The following is an 18,053-nucleotide window of genomic DNA, read 5'->3' as shown; positions in this document are numbered from 1 at the left end:
AATTACAGAATGGCCAGGGAACGATTATGATCTGGCAATGCTACCTGAGTGACTGGATCCACCTTTACAAGATGAGCGTGACAGTGACAGGGCCAGGGCTGCAGCGAGTGGGGTGTTGAGCCTGGTTTTGTGCCTGCGTTTGTGGTTGCCTGCATTTGTGGACAGAACCTTTCAGAATAAACGTCTCTCTAGCACCTGACTTTATTCCAAATGGCTCTGGTCTTAGGGCCAGGCGTATCGTATATTTCAGAAATATTCCAATGCTTTCTGCGCCAACAGCTGCTTTCATGGGTTGTGGCAGTGACGATCGGATTATTATTGATAGTCTTGCGGGTTGAGTTAGCCTATCTGGTCGGAAGCCTAGCACAAAGGCGCCGGACGGCAAGATTAAGGACTGCACTCCACTGCGATGAGAAAGGAGGACGCCGTAAGCCCGATGCCAAGATTGTTGGGCGCGTCCGGAACTCCAATTCCGAGCATTCCATGGAGGTATCCCAGCATCCTCCTGCTGGAAGTAACGATGAGGGCAAAAGCTCACATCTTCATGGCGCTGCCGACCTTTCTCCACCTGGCTCAGCAGCTTCTTTCTCCCAGCTCCATTGCGACCTCGCCCCAAACCGGCCGCTGCAGCTGCCAGAACCGCATTTCGGTCTGGTCACTTCCACTACTACTAACACAGCCGCAGTGCTTGAGACCACGCCAGGCGCTGATGCCTCCTCCATCGCGCCAGCAACGCTGCTACCGCCGCGTCCTGCAGCTCCTCATTCACCGACTCGTCACACAGCCCCTCAGCCCCTGCTGGTGCACCCGTCCCCTACCCCGCAGCTCACGTCCCCCAGCCAAGGGCCCCGCAGACGCCAAGGTAAACGTGGAAGCGACAGCAGTGGCAGGAAGAAAAGCAGCCGCATAGGCGCCCCGCTGGCTCCCGGACCCGCCCGGCAACCCGACGGGCGCAGCGGCTCCTCCTCCCCCCTAAGGCCCCCCGCTTCATATGAGCCCACGCCGCCCAAGGCTAGCTGCGTGGCGGACACCGGCGACACTGCAGCGACCGCCACCGCCATTGCCACCGCGCGGGCAGCAGCCCGGCTAGAGGTGCTCAATGCAAAACTGGCAGGTCACCCCATGCCCAGCCTGGACCACTACAACTGCGCCATGGAGTTGACAAGGCAGATTGAGAGACACGTGGTGTACCCGGCGCCGTTTATCCGGGGTCGCAGCACCTACAAGATCCCCAGCGGCGAGCCGGAGGAGGCACCGGGCGGCTGGCGGGGAAAGGTGGCACTGGCGCTGCAGACGCCGGCCCGCGGGGCTGCACAGGGCGACGGCGGCGGTGGTGGCGGCGGCGGTGGCACTCACAGCTCAGTTGATAACGGCGGCGGTGGCGGTGAGGGTGAGGCTCTCGGGGTGGATGCGGCGTACTTGCGACGGGGCTGCATCCTACTGGTGGTTGAGTACAGCAGGCGGCGGCGCCGACGGCGCCTGTCGTGCGGGTAGCAAGGGGTAGCAAGCGGAGCCCCGGCCCCGGCGGCGACGACATCGTACCCTGTCGTACCCTTCTTGACGCTCCTGGATCCGCCATGCGTCCTAGCCTCTGCGCAGTCCCTGCATCTGCACGTCGTCGCCCACACACCACCTGGCACGACGACCGCCTGCGTGTCCGGCAGTGCTGGTACTGGTGCTGGTAGTGCCGATGGCGCGGCACTGCCGGGCGGCGTCGCAGCTAGGAGCCCAGGGGTAGTTTCCGCTGCACCGCCGCCGCGGATATTGGCACGGTACGGCTGCTTGGACGCGGCGCCACAGCCGTGCCGCATCATGTGGGATTCTCCGTCAACGGAGGTGCGGGTGGACGGAGCTTACCAGCCACGGAGCAACGGCGGCGGGAGCGCCGATGTGGCCGCGGCAGACGGTTTCGCCGCTGGTACGGCTGTACTACTTGGGCCGCCCTGGCATAACAAGCAGCAGCAGCTGGATACGGCAGAGCTGTTGCGGCCCTCCCTGGATCGGTGGGAACCCATATCGGCCACTGTAGCCGCGGCGCCGTCTGCAGTCGGGGGACCCGAGGCTCCGCCGATGGCGTATGCGCGAGAGGGCGCAGCGGCGGCGGCGGCGGCAGCAGCTGGGGACAGAGGCAACCGCGGCGGTTTACGTGCCGGTGCCAGCGGCGCAGCGGTGCCGGCGTGCGTTATCGCGGGGCCTTGTCCTAGCCCGGGTCTGATGCTGCTGGAAATGGAACTGGACGTACACACACTGTCTGCGGTGGCGCCCCCACCGCTGCTGTCAGCACCTCTGCCTGTGGTGGTTGTGGATGCCCCTGCCGTACAGCGTGAGGTCAACGCCGTCGCGGTCGCTGCGCTTGCTGCGGCCATGGCCGCGGACGGTGCTTACCAGGCAGGGGAGCAGCAGCTGCTGCAGTACCCGCCCTGGCTCCTGTCCTTCTTGTACGACTTGGGTCAGTTTCTGGAGCTGGCGGCCAGGGGGGAGGCACAAGCCTGGGTCGCGCGCACACACAGTACGCCCACCCAGCCGCTGACGGCGGCCGAGGGCATACCCTGGGATTTGCGGCCGGAGCTGCCATCGGCCGCCAGCGGGCCTTGTGGTTGGTCGGGGGAGGGGAGCAGCCGCACTGGGGGCGCGGAGGATGCGGATGGGGCCGTGGGCCCGGATGATCTGGTTTCGGAGTCGAGCAGCAGCTGGTCCGTGGCGGATGTGCAGGGCGACGAGCGTCTGGAAGCTGGGCAAGAGCTCGACGTAGATGGCAGTGGTGACGACGACGCGGCCGCTAACGGAGTCCAGCAGGGGATTGCAGTGGGACAGCAAAGCGGGAGAAAGGGTGAGGCGGAGGCGCAGCTAATGTGCCTGGCGGCCAGCCTGGCGGCGTACGCCTGTAAGCAGGGCCTGCCGGCGCTGCTGTCGTACGTGCTGTCGCGCGCTGCCGGCGCGGGACTTGGGCTGATAGAGGTGGATGAGGAGGTGGGAGCTCTGATGGCGGCGTTGGCGGGGGAGAGCGGCGGCGGCCGTGGCGGCAGGGAGGGCCTGGGTCTGGCGCATTTGGCTGTGTCCTCGGGCAGTGCTGAGGTTGTGGAATCGCTGCTACTGCGGGCTAGGGAAGAGGTAACGCCGCTGCCGCCGCCGGGCGCTGTCGCCGCCGTTGCGACTCCTGTCGTGCAAGTGGATCCTACTTCGTCCGCAGCCGCGCTGGCTGCTGCTGCTGCTGCTCCTGCTGGCCCGGGTGGTAGCGGCGGTGTAGGCGGTGGCTTGGAGGGAGATCCTGGGCTGGGGACCATGAGCGCCTGTACGGTGCTGTTTGTACGACCCGGCCCTGGCGGCGTGACGGCGCTGCATCTGGCGGCGCTGATGTACGGCAAGTCGCCCGACCAGGTGCAGTCGCTGATGAGCCTGTGTCCGCTGGTGGCGCATGCCTGGTTCACGGTGTGCGACGGCGGCGGCAACAGCGCCGCGCAGTACGCCCTGCGTGCTGGTGCGGCGGAGCTTAATTCACAGGTGGGAAGAGGGGGGAAGAGAGGTTGAAGAGAGGTTGAAGCACTTGATGTGACATGTGAATCTGAACTCGTGTATCCCCCTCCATGACCATGACGTGTTACGGGGGGCCCCGTCCAGGCAGGTCTCCCGTCCTTTGCCTCTTGCCGGGGGCGGCGGAAGACGAAGCGCCTTTTTGAGTTATTTGCCATGTTGCCCGGAGGCATGTTGCCCGGACCGGAACCCTCCCTTCTGGCCTCCATTCCGAGAAGCCCACCCCTTCCCCCCTTCTACAGCTGCCTCGCTGTTACCCCGCCGCTGTGTTTGGCGTTCTCCAGCCCGTCCTTCCCCTCTTCTTCACGCTCATCACTTTCGAATGCGATGTGCGCAGCTTTTTTCCGACCTCTTCGACCCCATCCCCTTCCGCTCTCTCTCTCACCCAGTTTAAGGAGCTCCTGGCAATGGAGGTGCTGGAGGCTCAGGCGCTAGGCTGGCCGAAGCCGGAGGTGGCGCTGGCGGCGGCCGTGGCGACGGCTCAGCAACTGGTGACACATCCAGCGGTTCCTTGCGATGACTGCGACCAGGTGCTGGTGCCGCCGCCGGCAACAGCAGCTGAAACTTCGCCATCTGACTTGAACGGTGGCGTCGCGGGAGGCGCTCGCAGCGGAACGCAGCCGCCGCGACCATGCGGTACATTCCCAGGTGACAGCAGCGGCCACAGCGGGCTATTGTACAGCGCATCAGGCGTGATTGATGATGACCCTGGTGATGATGACCCTGGTGGTGCGGTAGGGCTGGCGGCAAGGGATGTACGGACTGGCGCTGTTCCACCCGGGGATAGAACTGGCACCTGCGGCAGCTCGCAGCACTCGCCACTGCAGCCGCCGGTAGCTCCATGTCGCCCTCAGCTCCATGAAGTGCGAGCCCCCCTACCAGTCCTCCACCCACCTAGCTCCCCAGGCTCCGGCGGCTCTGGTGACGATAGCAGCAGCAGCAGCGGTGTTACAGTCGCGACTAGCGCCAGCACCAGGCCACTAGGCCGCTGCCGCCGCCTCACACGCGCCATCCACCGCCGCAGCGCCGCCCTCCGGCACCTGCCGTGGGCAGCTCCACTTTACGGGTTCACGGACCCCTCCCTGGAGCTAGACTTTACAGCCCGCACCGCCGCCCTGGCACTGCAGCGCAGCCATTTCGGTTTGGCCTTTCACGCAGCGGTGTTGGCCGGGTGTGTGTGCAAGTTCCTGGCGGCCCAGGCCGCTACCGGCGCATCCTTGACAATGACCCACGGGTCGCCGTCATTGCATCTTCGCGCTGGCGCTACGCTGGCCTTTCTGGGCGAGCTGCTGAGTGCCACGGGCCCCTCGCTCTGCAAGCTGTGCGCCAGTGCGCTGGTGGTCGTGTTGGGGCTAGGCGGCCGCGCCCATGACGCCACTCTGGTCATTGGCTCGGTGGTTCAATGTGTGGGGGTGGCGGCGGTGCACCTGGTGGGCCGACCGCACCCGGAGGCGTTTGAGGTGGCGGACATGGACCTACAGGTGGGTGGCGGCGGCTGATGCCTGATGGCATCTCTGCTGGCTGGTTTCGGGGCCACAACGGACACAGCTGATGATGCGTGTCTGCTGGGGGCCATGTCTACTGGATGGCTTGTGGCGGATGGATGGATTTCATCATGCGGTATAGGGCGCCTGTGTTCGGATGGCAGGTGATAAAAAGGAATGAGCTTTCAATAAAAAAGGATAAAAGAAGTTTAGAAAAAAGGTATAGCGCAGCCTTCTACTGCAAAAGCTCTTCTTACCGTGCAACTCCTGTTCCCTGTTGCGGGGCTACCTGACTGGACTGCAGGAGGCCCTCGTGACGCTGTTCCAGTGCGTCATCCTGCCGGTTATGGAGCAGGTGCGGAGGACATGGCTAGTCGGGGGAGATTTGAGGCGCCATGTTACGGATTTGAGTTGGTTCGGCCCGGCCGGGACTTCCGGGATTTCCGCCTCCGCGCCGCATTTATGCAGCTGACCGGCTGCAGCAGACAGGTCTTGTCCAGAACACCCTGTAGGGGGGGTTGTCCTCAATGTAGTGATAGCCCCGCCTCTCCCACCCTCTCGTTCGTCATGCTAACTCTCCTCATGCCGCGCCTCACCACGCGTGCCACTCCCCCATCTTGTGCAGATGAACAGCTTCACCTTGGGTGTTGTCAACATGGTCATATGCGGCATTGTTATGGAGTGGCCCATGGCGGTTAGTCACGGCTGGCAGGGCGCCGCAGCCGTCATGCTCATTGTCAGCCGCTTTGTGGTGGGCATGGCGGTGCGGTACGGTCTGGCGGTTTGGGCGCGAGCCAGCTACATGCGGCGCGTAGCCAACTGCAGTCGCCACACGTGTCACTGAACAGGCACTGATCGCGGTGGCGTTTCAAACTGCCGACCAGGCGGTCTGATTGGTAGAATTTGAACTCGGAGACGAAGTAAGCAGGATGGCGAACTGCTCAAGGAGTAAAAGTGTAACTGCTTAAAGTATGTGCCATGCCTGGTTTTTTCAAGTAAGGTTTGCGGTGATGGAAACAGGTTGTGGGGAAAGCACAAGTGCTGGGCACTGGACTGATGGAACCGCGCGTATCTGGATGCAGCGGAGTTCGCTCGTGTAGGGGTTTGGGCTCGTGGTGTTTCGGATGTGAGGAGAGGGTTTGCAGCGGGGAGCCCAAACCTAACGCAGGGTTCGACAGCCTGGTGTGGCGGCGCGCTTCCAGCAAGAGGTTGTGGTGATACCTGTGATGCTTTCGTTGCCAGCTGGTCTTGGTAAATAAAAAACAACGGGGATTGGGGGCCAATTTGTTTATGAGAGGGGTCACCTTGGTGATGGGATCGCCTTTGCGTGTATGGTCGTCATTGCTTAACGCCGCGCAGCGCGTGGAGGTTTTTTATGGAGCTATGTTGCTATTATCGCCTTGAAGACGCGGGCATGCGCTGCATTCATTACGATTGGACACATTTCGGAGCATCTTGCCATTTTTAGCACTATTTCCCCTCGCGTTTGAGATATGCTTTGAAGTACATTCGAAACGGAGCAGAAAGGTGGGGTGATGTACGATAGGCGGATAGAGAGCACCCAGCAATTGGCATATTTGGACGGTTCCTGCATCTTTAATGTGCAGTGCGTAGACCATTTCCTTTGCACAGGATGGCTGTGAGCTGGCTGCCCTAACTGGCTATGCCCCATGCTAGCGACACCTTTGCGCTTTTAATGGGGAATTTTTGCGCCGCCTTGACGGTGGCATGTGGAACATCATCCTCGTCATTTTACTTTCAGGGCCTATAGCCCTGTGTCAGGTTGCATGCTCGTCTCTGACGAGGACGTACGTCTGGCATTTCCATAGCATGTAGCATTTAGTAACCCCAGAGGCTGTGTGCAGGCAGAGAACGCCAATGCTTGAAGGCTCCACTTGCGGTGTCTCCACGACGTGGCTCAGGTGTCCATGCGGGTTGCGGAACCGTTGGCAGCAGACCTAGGTTAACAGTGTCAACTTGCGAGCTGACCAGGAACTAAGTTGAGGCGCCGTTGATCCGCTAGATTTGGTTGGATGCTGGTGGTGAGTTGCCAAACTCAAAGAGTACACTCTGAAGTCGGATGGGGTGAATGGATTAGGGTGCCCCTCTAGCAGGGGAGAGCAGGGAATTGCCTCGGGAAGGAGGCCGCTGGTGAAGCTTAACCACCCTGTAACAACATCAGCAACATCAACAGTGTGTACTGGGAGCGGGGGCAGGAGAGCGGGGCCAGGTGACGACAACTGTGCTTAAGCGCTGTTGCTTTGATATTGGTGTCTGTGCATGGGAAACTTTTTGCCGATATGACAGGTGCATGTAAAAGTGACTCGTGCCTATCAGGCTAACATTGGTTTGAGCAGCTTAGGGGAGTGTCAGGTCGCCCAGGGCCGCGGGAATACGTTTCTCCAGGTAGTGCCCCGTCTTAAGGACACCTCTGGCTATCCCAAGTGCTCCAGGACTTTGACTATAAATGCCTGCAGGCGTCCTCTAGGCACGTTTCGCAATCGGAACAAGCTTAAGTTCTATGGACCTGGGGATTGCAGGGCCCTGTCGGGCATGTAGTGTCCGCTCTACTACAGGCTTTCAGAGCTTACTTGAGGGTCCTTGGGTCTGTCATCTACGGGACCCATATTCCTTCTCCGGTAATATGCCACTTTGCGTTGCTGGAGTCGGAGGGACGCACCAAGTTGATGTGCCGGCTTGGCAAAGCCGAGAGACTTGCTGATCTACCGTTAAAGTTTATATTTTTCGTTTATCCAGGCAACGAAGATGCTGGTATGGGTGCCAGGTAAATGTGGAGCAGGGCCTCAGGAAAGACTATCGCATGGGCATATCATTTCCTTAATATCGGCAGGTGGCCCAATACAGACCCATCCTGTGAAAGAAAGGCAACAGCTATATTAGGGAAAAGAATGTTGGGTGCTTCCTTTCGCCAGGCATTCCAAAGTACGACAGGATCTGGAACTTGCGCAATTATTACAAACGCTGTAAACCGTATCCCTGCGCAAGGTTTTGAGGCCAATCACCTATCGCATTGCGCACAGTTGCTCAGGGATTTCTCATTATTCCTTTATAAACCTAGGAGGGCAACTACTTTTTAACAATACAAAACTCCACCTGACATAGGCAGCACCAGGACACCATGGGACATGCATGGCGTGTTGTTATGGAGAATGTTCGGCAGAAGGTCGGTGCGGACCGAACATTCAAGGCAACTTCAAACGCACGTAACGAGGCCATGTTTAAGGAGGCCACTGAGTTCTGCACTCACTTGCGGGTCCTGGAGCGTGATCTCCGGAGTCTGCACAAGGAGATTGACGGTAAAATTGCGTCGCAAAGTCACTCCACCACACTTGGCCGCACAGTCAACCATTGGGCGCAAATTCTTTTGGCTTCTTTCCTGACACTTGCATGCTACTCCTGCCGCAGCCAAATTCACAAATCTCCGCAACATTCTTTCATCACCCCTGCCTCGTGCGTTTGAGGAGGGCCGCGACGGAGCAGTGCCATGCACAGAGGAGCCGAAACTTATTGGCCAGGGCGTCGGCGTGGAGATTCTGCAGCAAGCAGCCAATGACCTCAAGGCCCGGCTAGATGAAGATGTTATCAAGCCACTTCGGTCGTGGCTCATAGCCTACCGGGCTGTTTGCGTAAGTTAATTGCATACTTAAACCGGTCCTAGCAAGGGCGATGTCAATAACCTTACCTATCGGCATGTATCCTACATTTCAGGATCGTATGGAGAAACTCGAGGCAGTGCGGCTTGAGCTGGATTCACGACGCCGGACGGTCGACAGCTTGACTGGTAAGTCCCGGCTTGCCATATGCAGGAACCTACAGAATTTCATCGTATGAAATTATAAGCTATTATTTGAGGTTTACGTGCTTCGCTACCAATTCTGTGTACGGTACTTTGGTGCGACTACTGTTATTCCAGAGAAAGTGGACCGCTTGGAGAAGACAGTACCTACGCCGCAGCAAAAGGACAAGCATGAGCAGGAGCTCGAGAAGATGACGCAGCTCTTGCACCACAAGCGGGACAAGCTGACCCGTGAGTGAAACACACTTGCTCCTTAAAGGCGCTTTGCGTTGGATTCTGCTTTATGGAGGCGATCTGCATGGGTCTCGGTTTTGTGACTGTCACAAGGCGGAGTACCTGTACATTACGCATGTATGACACGACTATCCCGTGGCCATGGACGTGCATTCGCCAGGTACCATGCACGCCTACCGCGAGCTGGAGCAGACCGTGTTCAACTCTCTGAACACGCTGATCAAGGACACAGGTGTCCTCCGAGACTACACGGGTCTTTCTCTGCAAATCCTGCAGGTGCGCACACCACCGCGTTGCCATGAACAGGTTCCGTTCTAAGTCCATCTCGCACGGGCGACAAGACCTGGGCAAAGTGCAACAGTGGGTTATCATTCGGAACCCCCAAGCCTTGAAATATCGTCTGGGGTGGTGCAGATGGTATGCTGCAGTTGCATGACAGCGCTGAAAGTTCGCGGCCATCCCTACCGTTCCCTCCTGCAATTGCTACAGGAGTGCTATCAGAAAGCCTACTCGGCGTTCAGCACAGCGACTCCGCTGCTGGACTACAACTCCACCTCAGACAGCTTGTTCACCCACATGCCGATGATGGATAACGTCCCCGTGCGCATGGTGGTAAGCCGGAGCAGACATCAAGGAAATAAACGCAATTATGCTGGTGGCTGGGCTCACAGACACGTCGCCGGTCATAGACACTGATTAACTACATTATCCCGTCGAAGTGTCATATTGCTGCTGGCTTGCCTCATTGGGATCTGGCATTCAAACCAGAGGCTGGTCAACTAAAACCTCTAAAGGAGCAAATCTAGCGTCATGCTGGTGATTCGGCACGTTAGCTATGGCATCCACGTCTGGGACCCTTCAACCAATTCTTTCCTTCAATTACGCTTCAGGCACCATCGGAGCGCTCGCGGCAGCAATCGGACAGGCTCGGAGCACGAAAGGATGGAATGGGCTTATACGCACCAGCCTCCGATGACGGAGGTGACGCGGGACAGTACGGCAACGACCAGCAAATCCAGCCTCAGATGGCAGGATACGGGGACATGCAGCAGCCGGTGAACCCGTACCACGGCGCTTACCAACCCAGTCCGCACGCCACACGTTACATGACGTCCCCGTCTCCTGCTGCCTGGCAAACACAGGTCGCACAGTACTGACAAAACGGGGTTCAGGTTTGGGCGAGCTGTGTCGAACTAGGGGGGTGGGGTTGGCGACCATGCATGTTAGTCCAGTCTATCGTGCTTCGGTCTTCGCGTTCCTGGGTAGGATGGTAGGTATGAGCGTTTCGCTTTACTAGTAGGCTGAACCTGGCCTTGCTGCTTGTAGCAGGGAAAGGGTTGCACTTCGTCAGTGCCAGGATGATCACCTTTTTTATTTGTGGTACCGTGGTGGCGGCCATTGTCGTCACATCAAAAGATGTGAGCGCTGGTCGGTATTGAAGCCGTCTCATAGGAGGCCTGGTAGAACTAGGTATCTATGCCAGGCTCCTAAGGGTTGTTATTTGCTAAGCGCGACATGGGAGCATTTTCTCCTCTGGTGCCCGTGACTATGCGTTGCAAGGGAGACGCGTAGGCATGGCAGGGGGTTGCAGGTGGTGACATGACGCAGGCGTGTCGGCAACAATAACGTTTGGTAATAAGACAGCGCGATGGAGGTGGCTTTCCTCGCCTGTCGTTCACTTTTTCCCGAAGGTTTTGTACCTGCCGGCTTAACAGTTACAACACTATCCTAAAGTAAGAGAATGTAGAGAAGGCTGACACAGTTGCACACCACAAATGGTAGTATGCCTTGTCTGGCTGTGTTTCCATGGATACGCAGTTGAACCATGAAACTCCACACATGCAGCAACTGAAGAACGCCAATTCCCACCTCCCAGAATATGCCGCGGTAGCAATTTCAACACCGCAGCGAACTAGGAGCATCAACACGCCCAGCTTAATCCCCCCCTCAGCATCATTTGCAAACAGGAAACCGCGGCCGTCAAGCCTCCATACCTGTAAAGGGCCGCGAAAGGGAGCAGAGACATGTTTGCTGGGTAGTTCACCGCCCTTGTGACGCCACATATTGCACGCACGAACCTTACCTCGGCGAAAGCTGTAAGCGCCAGTGCGGCTGACGCTGCTGCAGCCGCCAAGTCCGCCGTCTTAACAGGCCATGGAGCTATCCGACTGCTTGGCACCAAGATCGCCGCCACACTAGTGCCGAGCAGTGCCGCCAACCGCAGTACGTCAAGTGCAAGCCTACCCGAATCTGGCGTCCTGCCACGTCGCGTGCGGGGCCCAGTGCAATTTCCCCCATCAGCTGATGTCGATGCCACCGAGTTCGCCAGCAGCTCAGATCTATCTCGCCCCTCTCCTGTCGTGCCAAGCGGCTCACGTGACGACATCACAGCTCCTGAGCTCTTGCTTACGAGCTCTTCACTTCGCGATGCACTACAGGGGGACGAATCTTCGTATGCAAAGCCGGCCTGGCTGTTTTGCAAGCTAAGGCACATGTTCACCGCACGTGCCCCCGTCGTGCTACATGCTGCTTGAACCCGCCGCTGTTGCTGCTGCTCATCAGTGTGCGGAGCTGCATCGTCCCCCCCGTCTAGTTGAACTGGGATGACTGATGCTCCGGCCCCAGAGGGACCTGGTCCTCCACCTTCTGCCACAGACCCTTGCGCTTGCGATGCGGGTTCCAGCTCCTGCACCCCCTTCGGCTGCTCCCGTGTTCGCCCAGGTCGTAAGGGCCACCAGCGGCTCACATGCCCTTCGCGCTGCAGCAGCACGAGTGCCACAGATTGCATCCAGGGCAGCCGTAGCAGCAGCACCAGCGCCGGGAGCATCATGGCGAATCCGCGAGTCACAGCAGCGCCCAGCCCCGAGTGCATTTGCTGCTCGGAGAGCTGCAGCCAGATCTGAGCAGCAGCCCAACAACGACAGCCACAAGCCGTCGAAACGCCACAGCAAAAACACAGAGACAAAATGCGCATGCTTCAGTCGTTGGAAGGCGAGGGGACGGGGACGTACCTAAACATGCACTCAGTGCTAAACTGCAACCCGAAAGTCCAAAAGACCCATGGTTCGTGCTTTAAGCAAGAGCCGGTTGAGGGCAGGTCATGCAAGATCGTGGACAACCACTTCCTCAGCAACCTGAACAGTTGTTGATGTTGTTACAGGGTGGTTAAGCTTCACCAGTGGCCTCCTTCCCGAGGCAGTTCCCTGCTCTCCCCTGCTAGAGGGGCACCCTAAGCCATTCACCCCATCCGACTTCAGAGTGTACTCTTTGAGTTTGGCAACTCACCACCAGCATCCAACCAAATCTAGCGGATCAACGGCGCGTCAACTTAGTTCCTGGTCAGCTCGCGAGTTGATTTTATCACGTCCTACACCGTCCACAAGATGGGGGGCCACCTCCCATTTCATCACCTCTCAAACACCCCGAGAGGTCGGCAGGCGGATTTGAACCCGGACGCGCTGGGACGCGACGGGAGCAGAAGCCAGGCAGAAGCCAGGCCTTAACCTCTGCCAGCCGCCTGCCGTGTGTTGTTGTTGTATGCCGTATATTCCCCGTGGAGCTTAATCGCTGGGCCCTAGGCGACGGCGCCCCAGCAATCCCCACTAACCCCCCGCAATATGTCCACATAACCAAAGATTGACAGGCCCAACCCGCCTTCACATACCTCAGCCAACCAACCCTTACATTCCGGTAAATCCCATACCAGCCGGAATGCGCGCCTCCTACAGCGCACAAGACATCACCAACCTTAACCCACCCTGGAAGGGTCCAGCGCCTTTGCCAAGGCAAGCATCCACTTGCACAGCACGGCCGCTAGTTGGGCGCCCAGCAGCCACAGGTACAGCCCCCCAAGCTCGCTGATGTGCCGCGGGTCCAAGCTGCCGGTGGCCGCACCGAGCAGCAACATCCGCAGCAGCTGCTCGGGGTCCAGATCCGCGCCAGACAGGCCCTGCAGCAGATCCTCCAGCTGCCCACCCAGAGCCCGTCGAAGCTCCTCGTCCGTCAGAGCCTCATCAGAGAGATTGCCGCTGCCGCTGGCGGAGCCGGCCAGGTCGGTGGCGTCAGCGTCAAGGCCGCTGAGGTCGGCTTCGGCGCCGCTGGATCCGCCGCCGCCGCCGCCGCCAAAGGCATCGGAGAGGATGCCGTCTAGGAGGGCGTTGATGCCAGAGATGCAGCCACTCTATGGGAGGATTCGGATGTGGGCCATGCGGACGATGGGATGCTGGCTTTTTTTGTGCTGTGAAGAGTGGTCGTTACGTCGGCTAGGGAGTTGGCAGTTGGTTATGGAATTGTACTGCGGAGTCACAGGTGCAGCAGCGGCCATAGGTTTGAAGGTGGTTTGATCAGCGGAGACGTGGAATTGAGATTCGTGTGCGTGCTGGAAGTGACATAGCCGACTGTGATAGTTCTATAGCTGTTCAGGTGTGACACAAGGTGTGTTAATTTAGCGACGTGCGTGAAATATCTGGGTAATTCCCAAGGAAAAACATAAGGGAGTATAATTCGGTTTTGCTTGTGTGTTTCGGTCTTGTCCGCTGACCTGTAAGGCAAGGAGGACTCCGGAAGCCACGCGGACGATACCAAAAGCTGCAGGTAGTAGCAGAAATAGTGATGCTGCCTTTGCGCGCACATAACTTTGCCGATGGTCACTCGGCGTCGAAGCCATCGCGGCGCTGATTGTAACGCCACACTCCCCATAGCTCCGCCTCTGGGCTGTGTGGGAGTTAACAAAAGTATGAGCGCTGTGCTTTAGTAGAACAAAAGGGCAAGCCTGGGGCGTCCGGGTTACTGTGGGGAGTCTGCTCGGGCGTGGAAACGGCATTTCAAGAGAGCATATCCGCCAAGATGAATTGGAAAATTATTCTACTATTTATAAAAATAAGGTTGCAAGTCGTCCGCAGCGAATGGGTTAGGAACTTTCAGTTCTTCAAGAGACCCATGGACGACAGGGGCGGCTGTTTATTGGAATGAGACCCGAAACATCGCGTGTTTACGCAATAGGTAGAGTACTGTACGTATGAAAAACATTTAGAATGGTTGATTAGTTCTTGTGCTCACAAATGCAAAACGTCACAACTCTCCCTTTGGGCACGCGCCAAGGACTTTGGCCGCTTCCACATCCAAGGCAAATTAAAAACGCTATACGCACGCCGATTACAAAGGATGCCGCTATATGTGGAACGAGCAACAGGCGCAATTGCACCGCGCCTCTGGGACACTGGCGCCAGCTGTCAGGCTTGGTCGCGGCCACGGCTACAGGAATTATTGCGGAAGTCCTCGACGAGGAGCATGAACGCTCTAACCCGGTATGCGTCCTCCGTCGGAGATTTGCGGAAATGTATTTACAAGATGCAAGACAGTTATCCTACAGCAGTGCCCCGTGGCGTGGTGCTTGCCAACTTCAAAACTCGATTGCTTCACCTTAACAGCTTTCCGCTCGGTGGCGGCTGTCCCGGCGCATCACGGTTGCCGCAGGCCTCCCTATTGGAGCTCCTTGACCAGCAGGGCTGGGGGGTGACGACTGATATAACGCGGAAATTCTCAACAAAATTCGCAAATGTGACACTTGAGGCGTCCTGGAATGACGATGCGACGGGTGAGGCTATCGCTGGTTGACTCACGCCACCAGCGCGGAACAGAGAGCTTCGCGGGTGCTGGTGTGGGAGGCCAGTCGGGAAATGCGATCACCCGGTGAAAAAGGAGGAGGGGATGGAATGTAACCCTGCCGGGCCGTGGGAGGCGGGAACACTCACAACTCCGAAGCGAGCACCTTGATGGGTCAAACGCCGGAATAGACGTTAAAAAGTGGAACTGCGCTGCGTCCTGGCGCAGAGGATGGGTACTTGCGGGTACGCACAACACATACACATCCCTCCCTCCCTCACCTGTCTTCCCGATGTTTCCTGTTCCCCCTAAAACCCCATCCACTCTCCCCTTCCCTCGTCCCCCGCCCCCTCCCCCGCTCTCTCCTCTCAGTTACCGGCCGTGTGTTCTCTCGTCGTCTGGCCGTGTTGGCTGTGTACCAGGAGTGGCTCGTGGGTCGCAGCAGCCTGGTGGGGCGACTGGTGGACTCGGTGGAGCGGTGGAGGCCCGGGTACCTGCCCAGGGAGCTGATTGACAGAGTGGGTGACGGGGGAGATGGGAGCGGGGGGGTGAGGTAAAACAGTCCGGTGGGGAGAGGCACTCCGGACGTACCTGAGGTGGGGTGGTAGGGTGGGTCGGGTGAAGGAAACGGAGCCCTTGTGGTATGTGGTGTGGGGGTGGGGGTGGCAAGCCACAGCCACATGGGGGAAGGCGTTGGCTGCGTTGGCGGGGTAAGGCGGAGGGGCACCTGCATGGCGCTAGCCCGGAGGGGGGAGGGCACCTGCATGGCGCTAGCCCGGAGGGGGGAGGGCACCTGCATGGCGCTAGCCCGGAGGGGGGAGGGCACCTGCATGGCGCTAGCCCGGAGGGGGGAGGGCACCTGCATGGCGCTAGCCCGGAGGGGGGAGGGCACCTGCATGGCGCTAGCCCGGAGGGGGTCCGGATAGACAGCCCGGGGTCCGGTCCGGTCCTGTCGTCCGGATCTGGGCCTCGCTGCATGGCCGGCAGTTGGCTTGTTCTTTTGGCAGTTGGTGTTGGTTGACATCCACAGTGCATGCACGTACGCTTGTATGTATGTTGTTACAGGGTGGTTAACTTCGCCAGCGGCCCCCTTTCCCGGGCAGTCCCTGCTCTCCCCTGCTAGAGGGGCACCCTAATCCGTCACCCCATCCGACGTCAGAATGTATTCGTTGGGTTCGGCAACTCACCACCAGCATCCAACCAAATCTAGCGGATCAACGGCGCATCAACTTAGTTCCTGGTTAGCTCGCAAGTTGATATTATCACGTCCTACACCGTCCATATGATGGGGGGCCACCTCCCATTTCATCACTCCTCAAACACCCGAGGAGCCGGCAGGCGGATTTGAACCCGGGTCGGCCAGGTGCAGAAGTCAGGCCTTAACCTCGGCCAGCCGCCTGCCTGTATGTTTGCACGTGAGCCTCCACCACCACCATATCAGCCATCTCGCCAAGGTCGGGGCCATTGTACCCCCCTCGCCCACCTCCTCACCTTTCCCCGCCCTCCGGCCCGCGCCGCGTCCTGAATGTTCAGGTTCGGGCCTGCCGTACCGCCGGTGGATTGACTCCCGACAGTGAGGCCCTGGACGCGCCCTCCCTGGTGTTGCTGGCGGCCTTGGTGGTCCCGGAGGGGGAGCTGCTGGCCCTCACTGACCGGGTGCTGCAGGACACGAGGAGGGAGCTATTGGAGGGGGTGAGGGGAGGGGGGGGTACGGGGGGGTGTCGAGCCGGCGGGAAGGGGAGGAGGAGGAGGAGCGGGGTCGTCACCCCCCCTGGATCAGGATGTGGCGTGTGGTGTATCCCCGGGGGGGGGCTCCCGGGGGACATCAGTCCCTCCGACTGAAGGACGCATCACTTTGGACTCCTGCAACAGTTTGGTTACGAAGGAGGTCCGCAGTTGAGTTGGCCGCTCTTTACCCCTCCCACTTGTATTACCCCCTTCCTCCCCCCCCTTCGGGGTGTTGCAGCCCGCCTACCGTGGTCGCCCGGATTTGGTTCCCCCCTTGGACCGGGGTTTGCTGCTGCTGCGGGCCAGTGTGGTGCGGAGTGTGGAGATGGCCCTCTTCAGAGCTAGTCATGTGAAGGAGGCGCTGGAGCTGGAGGTAGGGGGGAAGGGGAAAAGGGGAGGGGAAAGACGAACCACAGAGGAGTGAACTTGCTGCCAGGAGGGGAGGGGGAGATGGGGATTGAGGGGAGGGGGGATGCGACATTGGTCCGAAGACGTTATCCGACCGGAGTGAGGGTGGTGGGGAAGAGGAAGTAGTAGGGGGGAAGGGGGGGTGTTAGGGGGGTTCGAGAGATTTGCGACTTGCTATTTGGGCTCTGCTGTTGTGGTTTTATGAATGTTATCTGGTTTTCCTTTCAGGCCGAGTTGCGTCGTCAGCGACTTGTACGACAGCCCCGGAAGGAGGAGGCTTCCAGGTGGGGCCCCGGGGGCAGCCAACGGGGGCTAGGGAGGGGATGTGTATTCAGCCCCGAATGTCCGTATGTACGTAAGTACATGGTGTTATGGTCCGTCGTGGTGTGCCTCTCTATGTGGTCACAAGCCCCCCCTCTCCTTCCCCACATGCCGCAGCGGAGTACTAGGTATGTGGTTCAGAGACAGCCGGAGCCCCTCCTCCTCCTCCTCCCCGCCAACACCAGGAGCGGCAGCAGGAGCCACAGCCACCTCAACCACCTCAACCACCTCCGCCCCGCCGGTCGCCTCCGCCCGGGCGGCCAATGAGCGGCTGTACGCGGGTCAAGTCGCCCCCCCGGGGCCCCCCTGGATGTCTGCGGGGGAGAGGGCCCGGGAGGCGGTGGAGGCGGTGGCGGGGAGATCGGGGCCGCGGGGGCTACCCGGGGGCAGGCCGGGGCTGGCTTCCTTCCGACCTCGGCCCGGGGCGGCGCTGTACGGGTGGGTTGGTGTGGATGGGAGTGACCATTTGGCGGGGGAGGGGGTCGGGGCCGGGGTGATGGGTGGGGGAGAGTGTGTGTGTGTGTGTGTTGTATGCGTTTCTTATTCAGCCCAGTCCCCAACGGAAGGTGAGCGAAGATGTGATGTTGCACTGGCGGAAAGGAAAACATCCGCCAACTACCTTCTTTACTCATTTCCTTCCCTTCCCCCTTCCCCCTTCCCCCTTCCCCCTTCCCCCTTCCCCCTTCCCCCTTCCTTCCGGGGCCTTTCCTCCGTCCTCCCTCTTCCTCCTGGTGATGTGCTCCCAGTCCCCCCGGCAAGGCGGGTGGCGCCTCCTTCGGCTCCGCGGACCGCCTGTCCTTCAGCCGCCTGGACAGCGCCGTGATGGACCTGCTGGCCAAGGCCGACTACCAGGTGCCGGCAGGTGGGGTGAGGGGGGGGGGAGGGGAGGGGGCCATTACCGCCCTCACCATCACCCCGGGGACTCT

The 18,053-nt window shown here is 59.6% G+C and overlaps 2 protein-coding genes across 2 annotated transcripts; both read left to right on the top strand.

The window, feature by feature from the left end:
- Window positions 1-544: 544 nt before the first annotated feature.
- VOLCADRAFT_92783 (uncharacterized protein) lies at window positions 545-5,859 on the top strand (the record flags this gene model as incomplete). Its single annotated transcript, XM_002952201.1, has 7 exons — window positions 545-801; window positions 978-1,390; window positions 1,589-3,501; window positions 3,774-3,860; window positions 3,921-5,012; window positions 5,320-5,370; window positions 5,641-5,859. The coding sequence occupies 7 exons, from the start codon at window positions 545-547 to the stop codon at window positions 5,857-5,859; spliced, it is 4,032 nt and encodes a 1,343-aa protein (XP_002952247.1).
- Window positions 5,860-8,031: 2,172 nt separating this feature from the next.
- VOLCADRAFT_105381 (uncharacterized protein) lies at window positions 8,032-10,743 on the top strand. Its single transcript, XM_002952200.1, has 8 exons — window positions 8,032-8,332; window positions 8,442-8,662; window positions 8,745-8,817; window positions 8,950-9,063; window positions 9,227-9,342; window positions 9,556-9,678; window positions 9,957-10,121; window positions 10,209-10,743. Exons 1-8 carry the CDS (start codon window positions 8,155-8,157, stop codon window positions 10,221-10,223), a joined length of 1,005 nt encoding a protein of 334 aa, XP_002952246.1. The 5' UTR covers window positions 8,032-8,154; the 3' UTR covers window positions 10,224-10,743.
- Window positions 10,744-18,053: the final 7,310 nt, after the last annotated feature.

This window comes from Volvox carteri (genome assembly GCF_000143455.1).
Source record: "Volvox carteri f. nagariensis unplaced genomic scaffold VOLCAscaffold_28, whole genome shotgun sequence".
In the NCBI taxonomy this organism is placed as follows: Eukaryota; Viridiplantae; Chlorophyta; class Chlorophyceae; order Chlamydomonadales; family Volvocaceae; genus Volvox; species Volvox carteri.
Note: the sequence above shows the minus strand (reverse complement) of the source record. Positions and strands in the feature narration are given on the sequence as shown.